Here is a 20,371-nt window from a genome sequence, read left to right as displayed (position 1 = left end):
ACTTTGACAGAAGTACATTTTCAGACTTTAATTAATTTTATTATCACATTCAACACTACATTTAATTTTAAACTGTTTTGACAGAGTCTAAGAATAGCCTTTGCTTTATTATTAGAAGTTACACTTAAGTAAATGTTGCTTTTGTTTGAACAAGTTAGTGGGCACTGCTTGTTTCTCATTCTGTTTAATATCGTTGGTCTACTGGATAAAGTGGAGCACATCCTAATTTGCGTAAACACACCAGGTTCCTTCTTCTCTTTCTTCAGGCGTGGAGCTTTAACTTTTGCCTCACTTGTGTCCAATGCTTCTCCATTTCCTTCCCCTATTGCTGCCCCAACCTCTTCATCAAATTCCAGCTTTATTCCATCTGCATCACCCTGAAAATTAAAATATGAACAATAACAGCCCAGTAATTAAAAAAATTTGTAGTGAAATAAATAAGGAGATACAAATTCTTTGAAACGCTCTAAAATGGAATAAAAATTGATGTGTTTGTCAGGTAAAGTGAATATTTTAAAGGTAAGTTATGTTTGATAAATTTAAAGATATTATTAATAGAATTTGGGCCCATGATCAGCATTGTAGGAAGCTAGAAATGGGGCATCATCAATGATCACTTGGAACTTAGTAATGATACTAAATTAGGTAGTTTGCAAAAAGTGGTTTCATTGAATACTTAATTTTAAAACATGGATAGGATGTGAGTACTTCTGATTTGTTGTGGATAAATTTAACAAGGAGCAAAGGAAAAAAAAAACCGTAAATGAATAGAATAAAGCTCTCTCAAAACTGAAAGTGCAACTGTGTGAATATCTACATGCATGTAGAAAAATATATAATAGAAACCCTGTGTAAGTTTTGTGGGTTCAGCGTAGAGAAGGTCCAGTCCTAGAAAATGTATATATCATGCCTTGAAAAAGTATTCAATCCCAGCTGTCCCAATGAAGGGCCTCAGCCCAAAATGTCAAATGTTTACTCTTTTTCATTGTTGCTGCCTGGCCTGCTGAGTTCCTCCAGCATTCTGTGTGTTGCTTCAACCCCAACAACTACTTTCACATTTTACTGTCTCATTTTCTAAGTTTAAAATATATAGAATTCGTTTTTTTTGAGCTAATCTATAAAACATTGTGCACCATATCAAAACAAAAGGAAAAGGTCTAAACCTATCATCAATATACTAAAAACTAAAAAACTAAATTGTGAGGCTGAAAAATATTCATCCCCTTTGTAATTACTACACTAACTTTCCTCAGATGCAATATATGCATTACTTACCAACTCACCCAATTTGTTGTCGTAGAAATTTGGAGGATCACCTGTTTTCAACGAATTCATAAGAATAAATACAATCGAACATCTCTGGCAAGACCGCAAGATTGCAGTCCACCATTGCTCCCTAACTAACCTAGTACATCTTGAGTAATTTTGCAAGAAGAAATGAGCAAACCGCTCCAGCACATTGTGCAAAGCTAAGAGACTTATTCAAAAATATTACTGGCCATTAATAGCTGTGAGAGGTGGTTCAACTAAGTGCTGAGCAAGGGGTGGGGCGGGGGGGATACTTTTGAACCTCTGACATTTCAGTTTTTGAATTTTTAGTTTTTCTTGTTTTACAATTTTACCTGTTTGTTTGGGCTCTAGTGTAAAAAAAAGTAACGTGATACACAAATAAAAATTCTCAGTTAAACTGATCAAAATCCCTGGTTGTTATACTCAATTACGTGAACAAAGGGTTGGGGGCTGAATACTTTTACAAGGCACTGTATAGCTAGCTGTTTTGGCTATCATGCTTCTGCAAAGTTAGAGCTGTACAGGATGCTGCAAAATAGCAATTCCATGGCAAAACAGACTAAAGACACTGAGCTTGGGAAGAATTTTTAAAAGAAAGAGTAAATAGGGGGATAAAACTCTTCCAGTAAGTGATCATCAAACTAAAGCAACAGAGGGACAAGAGAAAAAGTTCAATGCTCAGCAAAATTTGTATTTTGCTATTAGGATTCATTGAGGCATCTCTGTTACACTTGTTAGATAAAACTAGAATAAATATTTAAGGCTGAGAATTTGATCAGATAAATACAAAGCAAGTAAACTAGGGCACCAGGGTCACCTGGTGGTTAGCTCAATCGTATTACAGCTTGGGCATCAGTGTCTGGAGTTCAATTCTGACGTCATCTGTAAGAAGTTTGTATGTTCTGCCCCGTGAATGCATGGGTTTCCTCCCACATTCCAATGATGTAACTGTTAGTAGATTAATTAGTCAGTGTAAATTAGGTAGGTTGCAGGGCCACGCAGCTTGTTAGGCCGGAAGGGCCTGTTCCATGCTGTTATTACTAAGTAAATAAATACCTCCCTCCATCCTTCAATGCTTTCAGACACATTGTATCCATCCTTGCAAACACCAAGGAGCAAAGCAGATTAATAGGGCACCTTATTTTGTTTTTACTTTACTAAACCCAACATCAATGTAATCTTAAATTCAGTAGTAATATTAACAATGCAACCATTTAATGAAATACAGAAGGGTAATTGTGTGAAACAAAAGCATTACAATATATCCCAAATGTACCTTAAAGTAATTTTAAACTTGCCTTTCCTTTCTTCTTCAGTAATTTTTTTGTTCCATCTGCTTTTACTGCAAGCATGATGACAGGTTCAATTCTCCTACCATGGACTGAGGGCAAGGTCTCATCAAGCTGCATCTTTTTGAATTTTGGTTTGCCAACTTTTCCCTTGACTGCTTTGCTAGCAGTTCCTGATAGAGCATCCTCTCTCTCTTGAGCTTCCACACGCTGCAGTAAAATGGAGAAATAAGTTTGTTTCAACAGTCACATCAAAAGGTTTGGTATTGGTATTAATTTATTATTGTCACACATGCTAAGATACAGTCAAAAGCTTGTCATATACTATTTATACAGATCAAATCATTACACAATGCATGAAGATAGAATATGATAAAACAATAACAATGCAGATTGAAGCATAAAAGCTACCAAAAAACTGCAATGCAGGTAAACAATAATGTGCAAGTCTGAAAGTGTAGAGTTTAAGTCTAGAGGTTAAGAGTATCATATCAGAGGTCCGTTAAGTAGCCTGATAAAAGTGGGACTAAAAGCTGTCCTTGTGCCTGGTGACATGCTTTCAGGCTTTTATATTTTCACTGTTACTCAACAAGTATAAAGACCGTAAGACACAGCAGAATTAGGCCGTTCAGCCCATAAAGTCTGCTCCGCCATTCCGTCATGGCTAATCTCAGATCCCACTCAACCCCATACATCAGCCTTCTCACCATATCCTTTGATGCCTCGACCGATCAAGAAACTATCAACATCCACCTTAAATATACCCACAGGCTTGGCTTCCACCGTAGTCTGTGGCAGAGCATTCCACTGATTCTCTACTCTCTGGCTAAAAAAATTCCTCCTCACCTCTGTTCCAAAAAGTTGCCCCTCAATTTTGAGACTGTGCCCTCTTGCTCGAGATACCCCCACCATACGAAATATCCTCTCCACATCCACCCCATCTAGTCCTTTCAACATTCGTTAGGTTTTAATGAGATCCCCTGCAGTCTTCTAAGTTCCAGTGAGTACAGGCCCAAACCCTTCATTCCTGTTATTATCCTCATGAACTTCTTCTGGACTCTGTCAATGACAGCACATCTTTTCTGAGATATGGGGCCCAAGTGCAGCCTGACTAGTGTCTTATAAAGACTCAGTATTACCTTGCTTTTATATTCTATTCCTCTTGAAATAAATGTCAACATTGCATTTGCCTTCTATATCACAGACTCAACCTGTAAACTAACCTTCTGGGAGTCTTGCATGAGGACTCCTAAGTCCCTCTGCACCTCTGATGTTTGAATCTTCTCCCCATTTAGGTAATAGTCGCACTATTGTTCCTTTTACCAAAATGCATTATCACACGTTTCCCAAAACTGTATTCCATCTGCCACTTTTTTCATCCATTCTTCCAATTTATCTAAGTCCTGCTGCAATTGCATTGCTTCCTCAGCACTACCTACTCCTCCACCTGTCTTCACATCATCTGCAAACTTTGCCACAAAGCCATCAATTCCATTATACAAATCAAAGTGAAAAGTAGCGATCCCAATACTGAGCCCCAAGGAACACCACTGGCAGCCAACCAGAAAAGGCCCTCTTTATTTTCACTTGCTGCCTCCTACCTGTCAGTCATTCCTCTGGCAAATGCTAGGCATTGAAACATTTAAGTTATTGAAGCTAACGTAACAGAAAACATACTGAAAAATATAAAAATTAATTGATGTTTCATCAACCACAAAACCCAATTCACTATAGTTTAATAATGCTAATGATCACTTTGACCTCTTTGCATTAAAATTGACTTTTTTGTTCTAATTGTATTCCTTCTTGTAAAAAAAAGTGTATAATTTATGCTTTTTTATTGTGAATGCAGCTTATATATTGCTATGTGCCTGTGATGGTGCTGCAAGATTTTATTACACATGATAAATTTCACTTTGATTTTGGGGTAACATGCACAAATGGTGGAGGAACTCAGCAAGTCAGGCAGCTTCTATGAGGGGAATAAACTCAAAGATGCTGCCTGAGTTCCTCCAGAATTTTGCGTGTGTTGCTCAATATTTCCAACAACTGCAGAATCTTTTGTGTTTTTTATTTTGGGGTATCAGGTCCTATGTCAAGTTGACCTGGTGTGTGGAGTTGACAAGAAACCCAACAATGGAGAGTGGTAATGAATTCAACCTGTCAGTCATTCTGTCACAAAGTCTCAGACATCCATGTACACACTTGAATTGGGATGATCATGACTTATAGTCAAACACTGATTGTTCCAGTGGAACTGCTGAATCTGGCAAGAAAGATTTACCCCATTACTTTTGGATTAGGGACAAAGTATTTGTGATAATATTGATTTGACTACTACAATTTACCTTTTTATACTTTCAGACACAATTAGTTTCAGCATTTATAAATAGTTTTTTAAAATCAAAACTTTATGTAGTCCTATGTAGGTCTGTAGTCTAGTGTAGCCTTGACTTGTCTCACATAGTCTAGTGTAGTTTTGTGTTGTTTCATGTAGCACCATGGTCCTGGAAGAACATTGTTTCATTTTTACTGTGTACTGTACTAGCAGTTTATGGTTGAAATGACAATAAAAAGCGACTTGACTTGATAAACATCCTGAAAATATGAATCTCACAGGTAGGAAAGTTTAGTCAAACTCACATCAAGCTCCTCAATAAAAGTAGCAAGGTCATCCTTCCAAAGATCAGGAGCACTCTTTCTTTTGAGGTCATCAAGTTCCTTTCCCTATAATAAATAAAATACTGTTTGAAACAGCATTCAGGGAAAAAGAATTGCAACCATGAAAATATATGGAACCTGCACATTACTTTTGAATCCCTGTTTTTCAGCAGTTCATCTACTTTTTCCTTTGTAAGGCACCAAAGAGGCATGTTCAAGATGTAGTTGAAGTCTGGCCCAGAACCAGCACCGGAAACACTTGAAGTTCCATCGTCGGGTTCCAATAAATCCTCTTCTGCTGCTGTCTGAAAAACAGAAAGAAAGGTGCTGAGGAAGAAAACCCAAATTCAATAGAAATAATGCCCATACAAATTTTAAGTTAGAAATTAATATAGTTTATGGAATCAGAACACTAATTAAAATATGAACTTGAATCTGGAATATAAAATGTCTAGCTTTCACATTCATCACCTAAAATGCAATTGCAGAGAACCAAGGTTAAACAAGTTTATTCCAGATCCATTCCTAGTGGAACAAGCTAGCCACTACATAGAAAGTTTGAGTCTGGAACTATATTGTTGCAGAGCATTGAACAGCATTTTCCATCACATTTGTTTTTGGTTTTGGTTTCTGAACTTTTAGATGGTAAAAAGGAAAATTTGGAATCCAAGCAATCTGTGAAATCCATTTTTAATGAAGGAAATTGATAAATTATGGAATAAACAATAGATTTATGAGACTGGAAAAGGAAGAAAAAAGTAACACTACTGGAACATCATTTAAACAATGGGGAAATTCCTCCTCTGTATCTGGCTCATAGGTCATAATTTCCTAAAGCTGTATTTAGCAGTTTATGGATATGTACTTAGAATTTTACTGGGATTCTAAATTTTGGTAGTACAGCAAGGCCTTAGGCAGCATAGTCCAGAGACTATTTCTGAAATAAGACAAAGCTGATGTCAGAACTTTGTCAAGAAATAAAAATAAATATCTTTGACATACTAAGATATTTAGAGCTATTAATATTGAAATAAAGCTGTGAAAAAAAGTAGAAACATTTACAGATCAATTCTAAACTGAAGTGATTATTAGAAAAAACTCTCACCTTCCTCATTCACCCGTGCTCTGTTCACAAGGGTCAACACAAACTACTACTGGCTTGTGATTTCAAATCCCCTCCTATTCCTATACTGGCCTGTCTCCCTTGGCCGCCTTCGCTGCCAGAGTGAGCTCAAGGCAAGCTAAAGGAACCATTATATTCTGTATGGGGAATCTACAACCCAATGCTATGAATACTGAATTTTCCAATTTCAGGTAACCCCTCATCTCCTGTCTCCCCCTGCACATTACATCTAATTTCCCATTTTTGTGCTTTTTCCCCACATCCTGCAACCATTTGACAAGTTTAACTTACTAACTCGTACATCTTTCAAATTTGGGAGGAAACCCACTCAGTCACAGGGAGAACATACCGACTCCTTACAGACAGTGGCAAGAATTAAACCCAGATAACTAGTGCTGTAATAGTATTATACGAACTGTTGTGCTACTGCACCACCCTATTCTTAAAATTTAGAATCTCTCTCAAAGTTCAAGCATGCAAGTTATGATTTACATTTGATTTAATATAACAGTTAACATAGCCTTCAAGGTTGCTTGGTAGTTATATCTTACCTTCTCTTGTGCATCTTTCCAGCCTTTAACTGGGTCAGATTCAAAGCCCCGCTGAATCAGCATTTGGTAAAGGTCCTTCTTTGATTTATTCTCTGAAGAGGAATTATTTTGAATTAAACATTTTAAAAAATTGCAAGCAGCATAAATAAATGTCACATTTCCAACTCCAATGTCCAATTCCCTACCTGTGGGTACTTTTCTGTGCTGTCACAGAAAGTAAATTATTGCTCTTTACCTCCTTCCATATCACCATACATGGGTCCCTTTAAAATAGAGGTGAGGAGGAATTTCTTTAGCCAGAGTGTGGTGAATCTGTGGAATTCATTGCCACAGACAGCTGTAGAGGCTAAGTCATTGGGTATATTTAAAGCAGAGGTTGATGGGTTCTTGATTAGTCAGGGGTCAAAGGATATGGGGAGAAGACAAGAGAATGCAGTCGAGAGGGATAATAAATCAGCCAAGATGAAATGGCCTAATTCTGCTCCTATGTATTATAGTCCACAGGAAGCAGAGATTTTTGTGTACTTCATTCACATTTAGTATGTAATATTTACTGCTCTCAATCTGATCTCAATAGCATGGTAAGCGGAATTTTTTTTTACAGAAACCTTCATAGAATATGAATGATCACCCCATTTCTTTCCACTCCTGCCTTTGACCCATTATAGTTATAGAGTTATATAGCACTACAGCACAAAAATCGTACCCTACAACCCATCTAGTCCATGCTGAACTGTTAACTTGCCTAGTCCTACCAAGCTGCACCTGGACCACAGCCAGCCATACCCCTCCCATTCTTGTACCTATCAAAATTTCTCTTAAGTGTTGAAATCAAACCCGCATCACCACTTCAGCTGGCAACTAGTTTCACACTCTCACCACCCTCTGAATGAAGTTCCCCTTAAACAGTTTACCTTTCACCCTTAACCCATGACCTTTACTTCTAGCCTCACCCAACCTCAGTGGAAAAAGCCTGCTGCATTTACTCTATCTATACCTTTATCAAATCTCCCCTTATTCTTCTACACTCCAGGGAATGAAGTCCTAACCTATTCAACCTTTCCCTACAATTCAGGTCCTCAAGTCCTAGCAACAACCTTATAAATTTTGTCTGCACTCTTTCAATCTTATTGACAATTTTCCTGTAGGTAGGTGACCAAAACTGGACACTATATTCCAAATTGGGCCTCACCAACACAATATTCAACTTCAACATCCTGACTCTTGTACTGAATACTTTGATTTATAAAGGACAATGTGCCACAAGCTTTCTTCACAAACTTGTGATCCCACTTTCCAGAAATGATGCACAGTCGGCCTTCCTTATCCGCGAGGGATTGGTTCCGGGACCCCTCGCAGATACCAAAAAACGCGGATGCTCAAGTCCCTTATTCAACCTGTCTCAATGCAGTGGACCTTAGGACCCAGCTAAACCCCAGACCTTATTTAACCTGTCTCAGTATGGTGGATATCAGGACCGTCGGCGGAGCTCTGAATCTGCAGTGTTCACAAAAATAATCACGATCACGATTGAAAATAAAGTGGAAATAATAAAGTGATCGGAAAGAGGTGAAATGCCATCGGTCATTGGAAAAGCGTTAGGCTATGTCGGTCAACAATCGGTACAATTTTAAAGGATAAAGTGAGAAAGGCCCCGCCCCGATGAAAGCCACAATTATTACTAAGCAATGCAGTGGTTTAATTATTGGGTTTTGGGTTTTTGATCCTCCACATCAACCAGGCACGGATGGACAGCATGCTCGGAGTGGTCTGTCACTGGACTGAACTCAGGAACTTCTGTTCCCAAGCCCGGCGCTGAAACATACGTTCTTAAGTGTTTTATATGCATAGGAAGGTAAAATATATATTATATACTAAGACAAACATTTGACTAACTGACGCTAAATACTGGATGTACCTGTTCCGACTTACTTAGTAAGAGAACTACCGATTTTTTTTTCGATCCTGATCCACTGTAACCTACACACATCCTCCCGTATGCTTTAAATCATCTCTAGATTACTCATAATACCTAATACAATGTAAATGCTATGTAAAATAGTCGTTATACTGCATTGTTTAGGGAATAATGACAAGGAAAAAGAAGTCTGTACATGCTTGAACAACAAGTGCTGGAAGAGCACTTCCGGGTTTTCTCGATTCGCGGTTGGTTGAATTCACGCACACGGAATTTGCGGATAAGGAGGGCCAACTGTATCTATATTCCCAGATCTCTCTGTTTCACCATGCCCCTCAGTACCCTACCACTCACCGTGTAAGTCTTACCCTGGTTTGTCCTCCCAAAGTGCAATACTTCACACTTTGTCTGCATTAAATTCCAACTGCCACATTTTGTCCATTTTTCAAGCTAGTCTAAATCCCGCTGAAAACTTCGATAGTCTTCCTTACTGTCCACTATATCCCCAATCATGGTGTCATCTGCAAATCTGCTGATCCAGTTTATCACATTATCATTTAGATCACTGATATAGATGACGAACCATAGACCCAGCATAGATTCCTGTGGCTCACCACTACTCACAAGCCTCCAGTACAGAAGGCAACCATCTACTACCACTCTCTGGCTTCATAAATGCAAGGAACAGCACATCTTAAAACTTGGCTCTTTGCAGTTATCTGGACTCACAGAGTTCAACTATTTTAGCAAGATCAGCATTTTCAGATTTTGCACTCCATTCCTTTGATTAGATATTTATATTGAGACTTTTAGTACATTATACTATACCTACTTTATCATTAATCTCTCTTGTTCAACCTTTTTAACCAGCCTTTCCTCCCCCCCCCCACTTTATTTTCTGCCTTTTCTCTTTATGTTTAAACTATTTTTTCCTCAACTATTCAGTTCTCAGGAAAGATTTTTGGTCAGAAATAGTAGTTTTGTTACTATCTTCATGGATGCTGACTACTTCCTACAATTTGCCTTTATTTCAAGTTTTGAGCACGTTTATCCATTATATACAGCATATATAATGATTATCAGCAAATTAATTGTTGTAATAATGCCGTTTAACATTCTGTAGCAAGATTTGGAAGCAAAGTTTTTGTACAAATGAGAAGTAAATATTTTTAAGATATTAAGCAGATTAGTCCTTTACAAATACAAAAATCTGAAATATTCCTATTACAGTGCCTACAAAAAGTAGGCATCCTTACATCCCTTGGAAGTTTTCATGTTTTATTGTTTTACAACATTGAATTAACAGTGGATTTAATTTGGCTTTTTTTTGACACTGATAAACAGAAAAAGGCTCATTCATTTCAACGTGAAAACAAATTTCTACAGGTTAGTCTAAATTTATTAAACACAAAATAACTGATTACATAATTACTCACCCCCTTAAGTCAATATTTAGTAAATGCACCTTGGACAGCAAATGCAGCCTTGAGTCTGTGTGGATAGGTCTCAATCAGCTTTGCACACCTGCACACTGCAATTTTTCCCCATTCTTCTTTACAAAACTGCTTATGTCAGATTGCATGGGGATTGTGAGTGAACACCCCTTTTCATATCCAGCCACAAATTCTCAACTGGATTGAGGTCTGAACTCTGACTTAGCCACTCCAGGACATTAACTTTGTTGGTTTTAATCCATTTCTGTGTAGCTTTGGCTTTATGCTTGGGGTCATTGTCTTGATGGAAAACAAGTCTTCTCCCAAGTCACAACTCTCTTGCAGATTGTATCAAGTTTTCCTCCAGGATTCCCCTGTATTTTGCTGAATTCATTTTACTCTCTACCTTCACAAGCCTTCCAGGACCTGCTGCAATGAAGCATCCCCACAGCATGATGCAGCATGATGAACCATTATGAACCATTTCCACATGCTTCACGGTAGGGATGGTGTGTTTTTGATGATGTGCTGTGTTTGGCTCTCACAAAACATAGCATTTAGACTGATGGCCAGAAAGCTCAATTTTGGTTTGATCAGACCTTCTTTCAGCCGACTTCAGAGTTCCCCATATGCCTTCCAGCAAATTCTAGCTGAGATTTCACGAGAGTTTTCTTCAACAGTGGTTTTCTCTTTGTTATTCTCCCATAAAGCTGCAACTAGTGAAGCACCCATGCAACAGTTGTTGTATGTGCAGTCTCTCTTCAGCCACTGAAGCTTGTAACTCCTCCAGAGTTGTCATGGGTCTCTTGGTGGCCTCCCCCACTAGGCCCCTTCTTGCACAGAGTTTTTGAGGACAGCCTGCTATAGGCATATTTACTGCTGTATCATATTCTTTCCATTTCTTGACGACTGACTTAACTGTACTCCATGGGATAGTCAGTGACTTGGAAATTTTCTTGTATCCATCTACTGACTTGTGCTTTTCAATAACATTTTCACAGAGTTCTTTGGAGTGTTCTTTTGTCTTCATGGCATAGTTTTTGCCAAGATACTGACTCACCACCAGTTGGACCTTCCAGATACAGTTGTATTTTTACCACAAACAGTTGGAACACCTTGATTGTACACAGGTCTCCAAAAACAGATCTCCATTTAACTAATTATTTAACCTGTAAACCTAATTGGCTGCACCAATGATGATTTGGTGTGTCATATTAAAGGAGGTAGATAGTTATTCAATCAATTATTTTGTGTTTTATATTTGTATTAATTTAGATCACTGTGTAGAGATTTGTTTTTACTTTGACATGCAAGTGTCTTTTTCTGTTGATCAGTGTCAAAAAAGCAGAATTAAATCCACTGTGATTCAATGTTGTAAAACAATAAAGACCTAAACTTCCAGTTTAGGAAGCTTACCACTCCTCTCTGAAAACTTGGCAAATGATAATCAGATAAGATTGGAAGCATTTAAAAAGCATTAAAATTGACATAAGTAACAGATTAAAAGAAACAAAACTAAAAAACAATTGGACAAAAATAATTATTCGTAATCAACTACTGAGTAAGATCAGGAAATCATGCCAGCTCAACTAGTTAAGTTTGGAACTTTGATAATTACACAGAAGTCCTAAAACTCACTAGCACATAGGTTGAGAAATACTAGCAGTTCTGCATTAAAATCTGGTCCAGTGAAAACTGCTGAAAGAATGATTATTTATCTATTCTCTCCAAACATTGTCTTTTTTTGTTATTGATCCAGTTATCACTCAGTGATCAATATAATCCACATTGGAGACTCAAAGAGGTCAGAGTCAGTATTTTGTTTTAAGTACAATCATTGCTGGCAGATGTAATAATCAGCTTGCTAAGAAGTTGCCAATATTTTCAGAAAGCCATTTTGTACAGTAAATTTTAAACCAAGAAATATGGACATTAGCTGAAATCAACTCAAGATCTTAGAATGCACAAAATCCCCAAATATTTTCAGAATCTTTCTTAAGTTGTTCCTAAACAATAGATAATATGTGGAAATACTACAATTTTTTAAGAAACTAAATGGACTAATCAGAACTCTAGTAGGTTATAATTATTCACTATGGCCTATTTTATGCAATGTAGTAGCCTCAAGATAGAACTGCTTAACCAGAAGTTTCACAACTTGATATGAGTTTAAACTAATAATTAATTATTTCTGATGTTTAATCATTTTAGGCTCATCTGCTTTTCAGCAAAAATGGATAGTGTTAGAGAGAGTAAAGAGGAAAGTGGCACATTTCTTCACTAATTTAGAAACAAAGAAACCCTACAGCACAGTACAGGCCCTTCAGCCCATAAAGCTGTGCCAAACATGTCCTTACCCAAGGAATTATCTAGGGTCACCCATAGTCCTCTATTTTTCTGAACTCCACATACCTGTCCAAGAGTCTCTTAAAAGACCCTATCGTATCCGCCTCCACCACTGTTGCCGGCAGCCCAGTTTAGATGGTGATTTAAGAATAATATAATAATTGAGAGCATTCTAACTGGCTGCATCCCTGCCTGGTATGGGAACTGTACTTCCCTCACTCGCAGGACTGGTGAGGACAGAGAGTGGTGAGGACAGCCCAGTGCAGCTGTAGATGTGAACTTCCCACTATTCAGGAATATTCAGGACATTCACAAAGACAGGCATGTAAAAAGGGCCTGAAGGATCATTGGGGACCTGAGTCACCTCAACCACAAACTGTTCCAGCTGCTACCATCCAGGAAACAGTACCGTAGCATAAAAGCCAGGACCAACAGGCTCCAGGACAGCTTCTTCTACCAAGCCATCAGACTGATTAATTCATGCTGAAACAATTGTATTTCTATATTATACTGACTGTCCTGTTGTGCATACAATTCATTACAAATTACTATAAATTGTACATTTAGACAGAGACATAAAGTAAAGATTTTTACTCATGTATATAAAGGATGTTAAGTAATAAAGTCAATTCAATTCACCTGCTGTAAGGTAAATAGAATGGACTGGAATTATATTCAAATAAATAATTCTATCTTACTGTACTAATTTAAAATTGTTCAACCATACTTTATGCAGCATAAAATTCTAATTACTAAAAGTAGCAACATGGAAATGTACATTTGGTATTTTAATCCATCTATCCTTACCAATTGTAATCTTCCCTTGTATTTTCTCTATAATGAAGCGAGCTTGGTTGTTTAATTTCGCAGACTCTGCCCCCAACATTCCCGACAACCACTCCTTTCTCAAACTGTAATAATGTAGCCTTAAATCAAAGAATTCCTTTAAGATGTCTTGCACAGTTTCATATTTCTTCATGCAACCCATATGATCAAAAAGGACCTGCCAATGAACAATATTATTGCTATTTGAAGTTGTTTTAAGTACAAACATTTTATAATTTTACATATTAAAATACATTTTAATAACTACCATAGAGTTGCAAGTGAGAGTCGTTTGTAGTTTGAAAACTTTGTGCAAACCGGCAGCTTCTGCTTGCGCAAGTTTCTCCTCAGACATTTTTACTACAAATTTAACTGTGGCATCGGTGTGATATTCTTTATAGTCATTTATCAAAGCTGGTGTCTTTTCAGTTCCATTGAGCATTGGCTCAAGAACTTGTTCTTTGTATGCCTACAGGAGAAAAACAAAGTTTTTTATTCAGTTTTGCATAAGGTGTAACCAGCACACATGTAATATTTGAAAAACAGGACTTCCAAGTACTGAGATGGCCAGAAGGAAAATAACTCTGGATAGAAAGGAATATCCCATTCTTCATCAGACACAGAAAATTCATTTTAACTATCCATTTTAACTATCTCAGTGTAATGCTTAATGATTTAAGAACAAATGCACAGCAACATAATGATATCCATTCATAGCTGGCAATTGATAAAAAATAATTGTAAAATCCTCCTTCCAGTAAAATTAAAGATATTTAAAGAAAATAAATCATTTCCTTGAGTAATGGCTACTAATAGATCCCAACTGTCCAAACAATATCTAGAAATTACTTTTGCCACTAAGTTTAATTAAAACATGAAGGAAATTTTGGAATAATCTATGCCCAGTCTCTGACCCAATGACTTGGTTTCAATATGGAGAATGAGAAGTTATCCTTATCTTCAAGAGAAAACAAAACATGTGACATTTGTACTCATATTCAGCAGCAGTTACTAACTTCAATGTCCTATTGCATTTTAAAACATTTAACTGTATGAATTACCTGTGTCCAAGTCCTAACTGGAAGTTCTGTAATTTCTATGGTATTCCGATCCAAAACTAGTATTTCACCACTCACAACATATTGGTTTTGGCCCACTTCATGAATTGTCCCTTTGAAATTCTTGTAGCTTGGTAGCTTGTGAATCAAAGATAATAAAAATCTCACTATTAATAAAGACATTTCTCAGTCAGCCATATTCAACACGTTATACAGACACCAACTGTGTATACCTGAACCAAATACAGATACCATGAAAAGCATAATGATGATCTTTTCAAGTTAATAGCTTGGACTATTAATCAAAATGAAAGCATTACAAAATTTTTTTTTACACATACAGATTATATATATAAATTATTTTTAGACTAAAGACTATTCTCACTGATAACATGAAGTAATGAAGAATAAACTAATAATGCTGCTTTTCAGAATTGCAGGATATCTCACCAATGAAATGCTTTGTAAGTATCAACATTGTTATAATGTAAGGAATAGCAGGACGCAAAGAAATAAATGGCCAGATAATAACAGTTTTGAGAAATACATATGTACAGACTACAAGGAAAACCACCAAGTTCGAAAACAGTAAGAAAATTTACAATTGCAATTAGTAAATAAGAAATTCATTTACCAACTTAACATCAAAGGAAACAGGAATCTCATGAAGTGTCAGTCTAGCTTATGCATTCAAGTGTTCAGAACTGTAGAAATCACTGCCTTTCAACTCAAAGGCTGACACCATCATTTCCAATTAAAAAAAAGGATGCATATAGATAGAATGCATCGTGATTAGGGTTTACACCTAAAGAAAAAGGCAGGTCAAATTGCTAGAATAATGGTATTACAGTAACGTTTGCCATCTTCAAATCATTTGAACCACAACTGATCTGTGATTGTAAGGAACTTTACACCATACCAAATTTTCTTTTCCATTCAACTCAATGTTTGCTCACTGGCAAACACTCAGTATTTCACCCCAGTATTTTCATTGTTTTTGCAAGTTTGGGTGTCCTTGAACTAAGTGGTTTGCTCAGGACTAGAATTTCAGAAGCATTAAAAGTCAGTCACACTAGTGGTTCTGAAGTCACATGTTGGCCACGTCAAATTTCATCCTCTGAAGGACATGCTAAATAAATCATAATTTTTACAACTTGCAATCATGATTACAATCTTTTAACTTCCCAGTTTATTAAGAGTTTAAATTCAACAGCACCCATGGGGGAATGTGAACTCTATGCTTCACGAGTATTAGGATGGTATTTTCAGCACACCACCATAATATCCGTATCTATGGTGTCCTTCAGAAAATGAATTTGAGTAAAATTCAAAATTATGTAAAATGCACTTACTTGGAAGTGTATAACATTGTGATTTGTGTTAAATTATGAGTACGCTTTCAATATTTACCATAGGAAGGGGATCCAAGCCATCCAGCATCCGCCTGACATTATTGACCAGTTCTCTGGTATCATAGTTAGGAATTCTACAAGCCCATCCTGTACCAATTCCTTCAGCTCCATTAACGAGGACCATGGGAATTATGGGGCAGTACCATTCTGGCTCAACTCGTTGGTTGTCATCATAAAGGAATTTCAGTAAATTGTCATCCATGTGAGGGCAAAGCAAACGTGCCAAAGGACTAAAAAAAACAAAATACAACAACTTTATCTGCAAAATATTATAGTTAAAATTAGGAATACTATCAATATACAAATTTATAGCAACTTTACAGGAAGTTATAACAGAAGTAATTAAAGGAGTAATTGGAGGACTTTTCATTATTATGGTGAGGAAGGAATTCATTTATCTTTGCAAGTGCAAATGTAGGAACTGAAACAGATCACTCAAATACTTGAGCCTCACCTGCTAGATTATGATTGGCCCAAACTCAACTCTATCCTATCAAACTTCTTGCTACCATTCTGATGGAAATTATAAATTGTCATTCAGAACTTTATAGCCTAATCTAGTACAGCCAGCCCAACTTTAAGGAGGTTGTTGTTCACAATAACTGAATATTTTGAAAACAATAACAGACTCTTGATGAAATAAAGCCATTTTTTGGATATTTAGCAAGGCTCCTCTGAAACTTCCCCCAAATAGCCAGGAAAGTAAAAACCCAGAGGAATCTAAGGAAGGTGACATGTTACGTTCAAACTGGACTCAGGAAAAGGGAGGTAAAGCCAGTTAATATAATTTTTTTTAATGACTGGAGGCATTTTACAGTTAAATTCAACACAGCTTAGCAACCAGTCCCTTTTCTGTAATATAGAGCAATGATTTGAATATTAAAGCCCCAATTAAAAAGCAGATACACCTGATGACAAAGTTGAATAGGCACAGAAGTTAAACTGAGCCTGATCGCAATGGACAAGATGAGCACAAACGCAGCAAATGAAATTCAATCCATAATAATTGAGAATAATCAAAGGAAGGGAATACATAATAAAAACATGAAACTTTGAAGTTTAGAAGGAACTTGGATTTCCTGTTGATAGGTGCCATAAAGATAGCAAGACATGCAGACATAGTAGCAAAGGTGGCAGCATACAGAACAATTTTCTTTACTGTGCAAAGCACAAAGGCAGAATGATTCCTCGTCAAATATAAATTTCAACAAAAAAGATTAAAAAGTTGCTAAGTAATAAATTAGCTACACTAATCAAAAATACTTTTATCTAAGAATTTAATAATCATGTTCGAGCTTCATAGAATATCTTAGAAGTAAATTTTTGATATGAACTTGAAGTGTTTAACAGGAAGATGGATTCAAAAATGTCTGACAACGATAAATATATAAACATAAATAATGAAAAAATGCAAATTACTAAAATTTTTAACCTGTATAGAAGATGGATACAACAGGGTCTTTTAAGAGAGTCTTAGATAGGTACATGGAACTTTGGAATATAGAGGGAAATTCTTAGCAGTCTGTAGAGTAGGTTACAGGGTCAGCACAACATTATGGGCGAAGGGTCTGTAACGTGCTATAGATGTCTATATTCTATGTTCTAAGATCTACTGTCCCTTCTAAGGGACAGCCATGGTGAAGTATGGACATAAGAAACATTGGTGAATTGGTAATTTGTTACTGAACAGTGTATCTAACTTACCTTAACATGGTAAAAATGTAACGGGGACTGGCAGCATCTTTCCCGCCATGCAGTCTGGTACCAAATTGCCCGATTGGTTGCAATAAGCTTATATTATTACTGCCAACAAAGTTTTGGGCCAAGTTTACAATGGTCATCATAAGTGCTTGCTGAAATTAAAACAATAAAAATGCAGATACTTAATTGTGATTTAATTTCACAGACAAGTCACAAACTTTCTTTAACTGGAAGACATGTTCTGAAGATTGCCAGTGTAGTCATGCTCCTAACTAGTAGCAGAACCTGTTCAACTACTATTCTTATTTGCACTGTCATTTGGTGATGCCCCAAATACAAAATATCATTCCAGTATTCAATCCTACCACAGTTCCCCCCAATCACCACCAACCCCCACTGCTGCTTTAACAAATCTTTTTAAAATATCAACTTTTCCAAATTTGATGTCCCTCCACTTCTGGTCCGAGTTTAATCCAATAAAGCATTCTAGTTACTCAGAGGCAGCACAGTAGTGTAGCAGTTAGTCTAACACTTTACAGCACCAAAGATCTGGGTTCAATTGCTGCCATTATCTGTAAGGAGTTTGCACATTTTCCCTGTGACAATGTGGGTTTCATCCAGGTGGTTTACTTTCCTCCCACATCCCAAAAATGTACAGGTTAGTAAGTTCTGGCATGCTATGTTGACGTCAGAAGCATGGCGACACTTGCGGTCTTGACCTAGGATTGTGTTGTTCAATGACACAAACAACATATTTCAATGCACGTTTCTATGTACTGTATGTTTGATAACTAAAATTAATCTTTAACACATCAGACCCAGATAATTATCCATATTAATGCTCTTCAAGAGACCCAGCACCACCCACTTCTTTATGTCAAAAATGTCCTCGCATATTATCATGTTCTAAAGGGAGCTCAGTATCCACCATGTCCATAAAACATAGGAGCAGAATTAAGCTATTCAGCCCATCAAATCTGCTCCACCATTCCATTACGCCTGATTTATTATCCCTCTCAACCCCATCCCCCATAACCTTTGATACCCTGACTAATCAAGAACCTATAAAGCTCCACTTTGAATATACTCAGTAATTTGGCTTCCACAGCTGTCTGTGGCAATGACTTTCACAGATTCTCCAATCTGTGGCTGAAGAAATTCCTGTCAGTATTAAAGGGACATTCTTTATTCTGAGGCTGTGCACTCAGATCCAAAGCTCTCCTACTGATGGAAACGTCCATTTTACATCCACTCTTTCCAGGTCTTTTAGTATCCAGTAAATTCAATGAGATTCTCACCTCATCTTTCTGCAGTCTACCAAGTATAGGCCCACAGACAAGTACTCCTCATACATTAAGCCTTTTATTAATCTTGTGATCTTTCCCTGGACACTTTCCAGGGCCAGCATGTTCTTCCTTAAATATGGGAATGAGAGCACTGACGCGCATCATAAATGCCCCGATAAGATACATATGCTGTTGATGAAATGACTACACATCTTCCCAGCTTACAAATGCCTGATTTATGTACAAACTGCACATACAAATAAGCATTTCAGAGACAGGTGGGGTGGATTTGACAGTTGTTAAATGGCTGCTGGAATTTTACGCTCCCTGGGATCTCATTTCACAAATGCACTCTCAACTTGCAAACTGTATGGGAGGGAGGAACAGGGCTTAGTCTGCTGTTGTAATTTTGTTATTATTGATGTTGTTGCTTGTATTGTTCTGTAAACATTGCGGGAATGCTATCCCAGCACCAGAATATGCAGCGACACTTTGCGGGCTGACCCCAGTGTGCTGGCTGTTAACACAAATGACACAATTCACTGTATTTTTGATGTACATCTGATAAATAAATGAATATTATTCTGAATAGTTAGATCACAAGCCAAAGGAACATAATAAAGCCATTCAACTCATAATCTCTGTTCAGCATGTTATCTCAATTAAAAAATGATGCAATTCTCTGAAAAAAACATGAACAAAGTAGATTATTTGGCTAGGATTCCATGTCATATATCCAGCTTCTTACTGGAGGGATTTTTTTAGATGCTGAATAACCATCATAACAACTGAATTGTTTAATAAATTAATAAATAATTAATTTGAATTAATAGTTTTGACATTACCTCTACACTTGGAGTCAAGATACAAAGCAAAATCTGCATTTCAAATCTAATTAGGTCCCATTGTTATCTGACATTAACTGAAAGTCGTATAAAAATAATTAGTTGTTTTATTTACCTCACCATGGTGATAGGCAGACATTTCAGCCACTGAACCTGCCAACTGAGCAACCTTGACTTCTCGTTTGTCATTCCTCTTAAAACATGTAAATAACACTTTTCGCTGACCGGGTTTTAAACCTGAGATTAAATAGAAATGTATACTTTTTAAAAAAAATAATACCTAGCTTTTCAGATAGATTTATTTTTTATGAATACTGAATCATATTCTACAAAAAGCTTATATTTCAACTGGTTGAAAAGATTCCACGTTGAGCAATTTTTTTGAACAAATCAAGAGAGTAAAATACTATGTATGAATCTTAATAAGATTTTATATTTATCATAATGTTAATCAGGATATCTCAAAAATAAAACAATTTATAATGTTATAAACACAACAGATATTCTACATATGCTAGAAATCCAGAGCAACACACACACACACACACACACACAAAATGCAGAACTCAGCAGGTCAGGCAGCGTCTATGGAGAGGAATAAACTGTCAACATTTCTGGCTGAGATGCTTCATC

At 36.7% G+C, this 20,371-nt stretch overlaps 1 protein-coding gene across 4 annotated transcripts in view; it reads right to left on the bottom strand.

Annotated features, from left to right (window-relative positions):
* The window catches only part of top2b (DNA topoisomerase II beta), an 85,826-nt gene that overhangs the window by 17,760 nt on the left and 47,695 nt on the right, over positions 1–20,371 (bottom strand). For all 4 annotated transcript variants that reach the window (XM_073024540.1, XM_073024539.1, XM_073024538.1 and 1 more), the window contains 11 exons: positions 19,854–19,975; positions 17,611–17,759; positions 15,905–16,136; positions 14,498–14,632; positions 13,705–13,905; positions 13,419–13,614; positions 6,915–7,006; positions 5,390–5,545; positions 5,223–5,306; positions 2,589–2,789; positions 242–377 (listed from right to left, as the gene is read on the bottom strand). In XM_073024540.1, coding sequence (XP_072880641.1) covers positions 242–377; positions 2,589–2,789; positions 5,223–5,306; positions 5,390–5,545; positions 6,915–7,006; positions 13,419–13,614; positions 13,705–13,905; positions 14,498–14,632; positions 15,905–16,136; positions 17,611–17,759; positions 19,854–19,975 — 1,704 coding nt within the window. The remainder of the gene's footprint in view (positions 1–241; positions 378–2,588; positions 2,790–5,222; positions 5,307–5,389; positions 5,546–6,914; positions 7,007–13,418; positions 13,615–13,704; positions 13,906–14,497; positions 14,633–15,904; positions 16,137–17,610; positions 17,760–19,853; positions 19,976–20,371) is intronic.

Source organism: Hemitrygon akajei, chromosome 20, assembly GCF_048418815.1.
Source record: "Hemitrygon akajei chromosome 20, sHemAka1.3, whole genome shotgun sequence".
NCBI classification, from domain to species: domain Eukaryota; kingdom Metazoa; phylum Chordata; class Chondrichthyes; order Myliobatiformes; family Dasyatidae; genus Hemitrygon; species Hemitrygon akajei.
Note: the sequence above shows the minus strand (reverse complement) of the source record. Positions and strands in the feature narration are given on the sequence as shown.